We start from the raw sequence: 7,621 nt of genomic DNA on the forward strand, positions 1-7,621 counted from the left end.
CTGCTGTGAGCATTAGGTTTCTAGAGCAGAATTATACCTGTGGCGTCACGGAAAGGTCCCAGCTGACAGTCCCCGCAAGCTGCTTGTTATGCTTGCTCAGGTGAATCACAGATGCATGTCTCACAGGTAGGTTTCCAGGCCAGCCTGCAAGCCCACCCACCTGCCCTACTCAGACCTTTCCCCCGAGTCCTTTGTCTCCTGAGTCCTTTGTCCTGGGACTTGGAATCCAGAGTACAGGATGAGGGTGGAGGAATCTGCTTCTGCTTTGTGATCTTGCTCTTGGGTTTCCACTCAAGACCTTGCAGCCTTGCCTCCCTCCCCCAGTATTTACTCGCAGATGTCAAAAGCAAGCTGGACGACCTACTCAACTGACATTTGCTAGAGTTTCGTCCATGTTTCCAGTGGTTTCTATACTTTAAAAAAGAAAAAACCATTGCTGTTTATCCACAAGGGTCCGAGGGTGAAGACGGCAGTCCCCAGAAGACAAGTCCCACCAGTTGTCCGTGGTGGCTAGAGGAAGAGGCTGGCAGCTACACGCGTGGGATGTCAAGTTCTACCTGTGTTTTGTTTTCTTACCAAGACATTTTGGCCGTATCCTGATTACTACTGTGCAGGGGAACTGCGTCATGCTATGAGAACAGTCCAGGAGATCAGGACTGACAGTTGAACCTGTCTCTTTCCCTTGAAGTACATACCTATTTGTGGTGTGATTTGAAATACATAATTTTGACTTACTGGTCTGTGCCAAAAGTTGTAATCAAATTTTATAGTTCTGCAGTCTTCACAAAGGACTTAGTAGGAAAATTAAAATGCAAAGAAACGAAAAGCTCCCGGGAGTGTCCACGGTAAAGGGTAAACCAGGTTAAGGTGATCGGTGTCTTCACAGTTGGTAAAAGCTCCTGAGACTTCCATAGTACATACTGGCTTTAGTCAGATGTGCAGCATGTTCTTACAATAACAAGTTAATTTTGTCATACTAGTTTAATAGGCTTCTTTTACCCTAAATTTACTTGTGTCTTACGTTTGAGTTCTGAGGTTGCTTTTTTTTTTTTAAGATTTATTTTTGCGTACAAGGATTGGCATGTAGGCCAGAGGTGCAGGGGTGTGTGTGAGAGAGAGAGTGAGCGAGCGAGAGGATTCACCAAGACAGAGTGGGGAGCAGAACAGGCGGATCTACTGAAATGCACTGCTGAGGGGAGCAGCGGGTGAGACCGGAGAGGACCGCTGAGCCATGTGGGTAGCTCCCTGGTGGAACTGAGCTCAGGCTTGATAGTGCTGAGACTTCCCCTGCACCACCAGGGAGGCCCCCTGAAGTTGCTTTTGACTGACCTACAATGTGGTTAGTATACTGTCCTTGTAAGAGAGCTCTTAACTGTGACAGTATTCTGTTGATTCTTCAACTCCTCGTATTTTATTAGCTGGGAAATAGGTACATTTGTGGGGGGCTGATTGGGGAGGTAGGGGAGTAGCGGCTGCCAGAGTAGTTAGGAAGGTCTTTGGACACCTTCCCCATTCTCTCCTGGTCTCAGGGCAGCTCTACAGTAAAGGCGGCCCCATTCCCAATCTGGTAAAGTGACAGGCACATCCTGTCCCTGTAACATCACACAGCAATTCTCATACTGCAGATGCATAAAGCCACATGCCCAATATCTGTAATTTGGCTCTTTTTTAAAATAGAAAGCAGTTTAATTGCCCTGGTGCCTGGAGAAGGGTCTGATTGGATTGCTGTGGCTCGTGAAGGTACAGCAGGGCAGTGGGAGAGGGAATAGAATTCAGTGACTGAAAACGACCCTAAAATAGGCATGTGTTCTAGCAAAACAAACATGGCTTTATTGAGCTTAAGTTCAGTCAAATGTGAAGTTTCCTGATCTGGCGCTAGACTAGCGGGAGTGGGTTGTTTTTACCCTGACTTAAATTTTGACTGTTCAGAGTTTCACATGAAGAGTCCTAAGGTTGCTTTTAAATGAAAGTCCCAGCACATTGTGCACACACCTTCCCTTTCACCAGAGGCTCACAGCTCTCCAGTGTAGTTTTACTCCAGCCTCTTAGACTTCAAAGGAGCATTCAAGTAAGACCCACTTGTGGAGTGAGCTGTGAGTATGAGCTGTGCAGTCTAGCTGACCTCTCCCACCAGGATCGTTGTACTTAGACTGAATCTCTTGGCAATATTTGCAGATGGTGATGCATTTTAGAACATTTTCAATGAGTCTGATTCACTTCCATTTCTTGGCTGCCTGTCTGGATGCTAGGTGACTGCACCCCAGGGTGTGACAATCAGCCCGGGTGGGGGGTTAAAGTAAGGGTTAAAAGCCTTGGTGTAATGTTTGGGTTTAATCTCATTCATGGATCATTGGCAAGGTCCAGAAACAAGGATCTTGCAGGTGTGTGCAACCCCCACCTTTTTCTGGCTTGGGGACTGCTTATGCCTAAAGCCAAACAGTCCAGAGTGGAGCCTTTTGAGCCCAGGTAATTCTAGTGCAAACGACTTCATCTTCCACTCAGGTGGAGCGGCAACAGCTGGTGTGAGCTTCCTGCAAATGTTTAGAAACGAGCAATTCAGGGTGCATTGCTGCAGCTCTGCCCCTTCTCCCTTTTGCTCTAAATATCAACTGGTAATGGAGGGTGTGTGCAGAGACAAAAGGCCAAGTAGCAGAGTTTTAGGCAAGATTAATGACTTCATGTACTGTGACTGTAGAAATACACACGTTTTTAAACAGCACCATTTCCAAGTTTCTACACAATATGATTATAACTTGGCACAATTTTTCGAGGTGAAAAATACTAGTTCAGTAATAAAAGACCTGGTACATAAAAGGATAAGGAGCGGTATTCTACCGGTTACAGATTGTGCACTTTTACACCTCCAACTAGGACGGAAATAAGCCACAAGGAGGGCGCACCCACCCAAATCAATACTGGAAAGTTTACTAAGCCTTCACTTCTCCATAACGGCGATGCCATCCGGGCTCCGCTTCCCCTGGAATTAGAATAACCGAAGGACAATTAAATAGTACTTCAAACAAAGGTCCTTTTGCCGACATTCCATAAAATCGCCAGTTTCAGTTCAGTTCAGAGGCTTTAAAAAAATACTCTAGACCTAGTGAAGCGCCTCCATTCATAAAAGGAGACATCCGAGAGCAGACGGAGACCTTTTCCTCCTGATGCGCATCTGAGCCAGGCCGACGTGCACAGCACACACAGCGCCCGCGTCGCCGCATCCAGCGGATGGAATACACACCCAGCCTGCCCCGGCGTCGGCGTCGGCGTCGGGCAGAAGCATCCGCGGGGGCGGCCGCCCGGCCTCGCCAACCCCGAGACGACGTCCCAGGCCGGGCCGGCGGCGGCGTTCCAGGCTCGCGGGCGGCGGGGGGCCCCGGGGCGCGGGCGGCGGGGGGCCCCGGGGCGCGGGCGCCGGGGCCCTCAGCGCAGCTTCTTGCCGGGCGGGCCGTCCCGGGGGCCGCGCGGCGGCGGCGCCCTGGAGAGCGGGCAGTACTTGATGGTGTGCGCGTTGTCGCCGCTGGCGCCGCACAGGGGGCACGTGTAGCGGCGCAGCACGGGGCACAGCACGCGCCCGTCGGGGCCCTTCAGGATGTGGGTGCTGTAGAGCGCCACGGCCTCCCTGTTGTTCCGGCAGAACACGCACACCCGCAGCGCGGGCCGCAGCAGCCGCGCGCCGGCCCCGGGGGCGGCGGGCAGGGGGGGCTCGGCCGCCCAGGCCGGCGCGCGCTCCTCCCGCGGCGCCAGCAGCACGGCGGCCGCGCGCCCCGCGAACGGGCGCAGCTCGGCGAAGCGCTGCTCCAGCCGCCCGGCGCCGGCGGGGCCCGCGCGCAGCCCCAGCGCGCGCAGCTCCCGCGCGCCCGGCCCGTCGCGGTCGTCCTCGTCCTCGTCCTCGTCGTCGTCCGCGGGCCCCGGCGCCGGCCCCCGCGCCCCGGGCCCGGCCCCCGCGCGGGGCGAGCAGCAGGCCGAGGAGGACGACGAGGGCGGGGAGGCGCCGCGGCCGCCGGCCCCCGCGCCGGTGATGAGCGTGGCGAGCCCCAGGTAGTCGTGCCACGAGCGGAAGGGCGGCGGGCGCGCGGGCCCCGGGGCGCCCAGGCAGCGGGCGCCGGGCGCGAGCGCGGGGGGCGGGGGGGCGCGGCCGCGGCGGGGCGAGCGGGGCGCCGCGGGGAGGGTCTCCATGGGCGGGTGCGGGCCGCGCGCCTCCCCCGCCGCCGGGCGGCCGGACGGAAGGACGCGCCTCGCCTGCCGCGGCCTCCGCGCGCCGCGGCCGCCGCGCCGCCTTTTATCGGGCCCGCTGCTCCCGCCCCCGGCCGCGCCGCCGCGGCCCTGCCCCCCGCGCTCCCGCCCGGCCGCCTCCCCGCGCCCGGACGGGGCGGGGCGGAGCGGAGGCGGCGCGCGGGGGGCGGCGCACGGGCCGGCGGAGCGCGCGCCCCGCGCCGACCCGCCCGGCCCCCGCGCCCGCGTGCGCCGCCCGGGCCCCGGGCCATTGGCTGCCGACCCGGCCCCCCCGCGCCCCGGCGCCGCTCCGGGCGCGGGTTGGCCGGGCCGGCGAGTGGGCGGCCCCGGGGCGGGGTGGGGGGCCGCGGGGCGGGGAGCGGGGAGCCGGCCGGGTGGGGGCCGGTGCCGGGCCCGCCCGCGCCCCGGCGCGCCGTTCTGGCTGCGAGCAGGTGGCGCGGCCCGGCGGGCGCAGGTGTCCGGCTCGCGGTCTCCCGCGGGCTGGGGCGGGGACTCGCGACGAGGGTGCCCCCGAGTCCGCCTCGCAGCCCCAAGGCCTGGGCCGGGCTCTGGAAGCGCCTTCCCTCTCCCCCGGCGCGCTGCGGGCAGGACTGGGTGCGCCCGGAGGATGCAGTTTGCCCGTCGGAGCCGCCCAGCCCTGGTGACTTCCGTTTGCACCGGCGCGGGCAGTTTCCCCACGTGCGGGGCCGGGGTCCCCGCCTGTCGCAAGAAGTGGGGAGCGAGGGCGCAGCACGTGCCCCCGGCGGCCTCGCAGCAGGTGCGCAGACCTGGGTGGGGAGCCGGGCAGGGCCGGGAACACCCCCGCCCTGGGTCAGTGATTGGGGCTTGCGTGGGTCAAAATCCTCACCTTCTGGTCAAAATCCGGGTTGCACCTCACTTGGAAATATTCAGTGTCACAGTTTTGCAAAAGCAACGAAAAGTAAATCGGATTTTTGGTCGTGGGGGTAGGAGGGGTCATGCCTGCCCTGAGAGGCGCAAACATTTATTCCCCCCAGTGGAAAGCAAGAGAGATTATAGGTGCTGGCGAGGAGGGTTCTTGGCGGGATCGTGGCCTGGTGGCCGGACTAGCAGGCAGCTTGGACTTCATGGCAAGGGCAGGGGGTGTGGCAGCCTCATCAGGCCTGAGGCCAGGCGGAAACTAGGCCTCAGACCCCATCAGGGCCCTGCTGGGTGGCCCTCTCAGCCTCCCCTGGGCCCCACGGCCAGTCAGGAGGGGTGTGCGCCTGCATCAGCACCGCCTGCATCAGCGCCACCAAGCTTAGGATGCAGGGGGAGGAGAGACGTGAGGGGGGCCCTGGGGCTGGGCCCTGTCCCCGGGGAGCGGCTCCGAGGCCAGGCCAGGCACAGGGAAGAACTTGAAGGAGTAACCGGATGCCTGCTCCGGCCCCCTGTCCACACCAGGGCTTGAAGATCTGTTTTCCAGCCTGTTCCTCAGCTCCTGCTCCCCGTGGCTGACCGAAGTCCTGCGCGCAGGCAGCCCTGCCCTGCACTCGCCAGCCCAGTTCCTTTCTCTAGTTTGTCTTGGCTCCCGAGTTAAAAAGCCTTTTTTTCCCTTCCTCTCTCTCTTCCACCAAAAATAAATAAAACGGCCCCAGTGGCTGAGGCCCCTGCAGAAGCCGGGCAGCTGGGCTGACGCTCACTCAGGGCCCACCGCGAGCTGGTGGCCCCAGAGTGACAGGAAGATGATTATTCTATAAAAGGAAAATTCCAGTCTGTTCATGCAGCCACGCCTACTTTCAAGGTATGCAGACTTTTCTGGCTTTGCCGAGGGGGAGATCCCTTCTGAGAGAAACTTCTGCAAGGAAAGCTAGAAAACCGCCAGCCAAGATGGCAGACGCCTGGGCCTTCTTCCTCGCCCCCAGGGTTTTCAGTCCTCGTGGCTTCACGAGGGGAATGAAGATGTTTTCAGGAACGTGACTAAGAACAAATGCCTTGATTTGGAGCTTAGCCAGGGCAGGCGGGGAGTGAGGATGACAGGAGCCCCCCGGAAAGAGGTGGGGCTGTGTGTCCTGGGGTCTGGGTCAGCGTCGTTCCTCCCGCTCACGTTGTCTGCACTGGGCCGTGCCTGCTGCCGAAGGCCGGGAGCTGTTTGACATGAGGGAATATTTGGAAGTGGAGGTGAAGTGCTCGAAGGCTTGTGTGTTGGGGTGCACGCTGACCTCAGTCCCCCGGGAGGCTTTGCTGTGGTCGCCGACCAGAGTAAGGCGAGAGCAGGCGCCTGGTCCGGCTCTGAGCTAGAGTTTCCGCATCACCGAGCCCACGTTGCTCTGGCCGTGAGTGCTGCCGCTTTCTTTGAGGTGGTGGAACTGACCTCCGAGGTGTTCTTAGCGCCTCTGGTGAAGCCTGCCTGCCTTTGGTTCTCTTTCCTGAAGTCCGGGACGAAACACAGAAAGAGCGAGTATGAAATGTCTTCAAAGGACACCCCGTGTCGGTGGAGGCAGGGCCGGGCCTGGTCTTGGAAGTCAGAGGGTGTTGTTCGGTTTCTTCTGGAAAGGGGCCTGCATGGCACACAAGCAGGCCCTGGCAGGGAAGGGCAGGGCAGGGCGGGGTGGGTGGTAGGCGGGATTGTGGGGTCTGTGTTCCCACCTCCCCGAGTGGCCCCCAGTCCCAGATCAGACCATTTCCTTTGCTGGCAGCAGAAGTGAACCGAGAGAGGCAACAGGCAGACCTGAGGTGTCTTGGGGCTCTTCAGAAACATGAGGTCAGCCCTGGGGAATGAGGCAGCTTGGCAGGTGTCCAGGCAGCTACAGCGCTGCTGTTTGTCAGGCCCTGGGTCCCGCCGACTGCCTGCCTGCCTGCCTGCCGAGCTCCTGCTTGGGGCAGGAAGCGCTTTGGCTCTGCCACCGTGGGGCTTGGAAGTGGGTGAGGTGCGTCTTGGCATGTGGCGGGGTCTCTTCTGAACCACCGTTGACATGGCCCATCTCATGCCCCCGGCCAAACTCAGAGAGTCCTGGGGACCGGACGCCTGCCCTTTGGGGGCCTCGCGTGTGCCCTGGGGTTGAGAAGCCACGTGGTCACAGGAAGGCGCCCACAGGGAAGGCGGCCCAGGTCTTCCTGGTCCTCCCGTAAGGTCCCGCGGGGCCTTGGACAGGGGTGTCACCATCTGGGCTCCAGCTCCGTCCTCCATGCAGAAGGGCCGCATCGTGTGAGGTGGCTCCCACTTTCCCTGCTTCCTTCCTAACTCTGGGGCCGCACTGGAGCCCAGGGGATGCATGGTGCCAGGTGCCAGGCAGACAGGATGTGCCTAACCAGGTGAGGGGAGGCCTGGTGACCCGCTTCTGGTCCCTGAAATGCAAGGGGGTGCCTGTTAGGACTCTGGAAGGAGTTTGTTCCCTTATTTAAAAAAGAAAATAAAGGGCCTCCCAGGTGGCACAACGGGTTACGTCTC

The 7,621-nt window shown here is 60.2% G+C and overlaps 1 protein-coding gene across 1 annotated transcript; it reads right to left on the bottom strand.

The window, feature by feature from the left end:
- Positions 1 to 3,420: 3,420 nt before the first annotated feature.
- Positions 3,421 to 4,176, bottom strand: NANOS1 (nanos C2HC-type zinc finger 1). Its single transcript, XM_037496604.1, has one exon. The coding sequence runs from the start codon at positions 4,174 to 4,176 to the stop codon at positions 3,421 to 3,423; it is 756 nt and encodes a 251-aa protein (XP_037352501.1).
- Between the last annotated feature and the right edge of the window lie 3,445 nt (positions 4,177 to 7,621).

Source organism: Talpa occidentalis, unplaced genomic scaffold (genome assembly GCF_014898055.3).
Source record: "Talpa occidentalis isolate TD23 unplaced genomic scaffold, MPIMG_talOcc4v2.1 talOcc4.8, whole genome shotgun sequence".
NCBI lineage: Eukaryota > Metazoa > Chordata > Mammalia > Eulipotyphla > Talpidae > Talpa > Talpa occidentalis.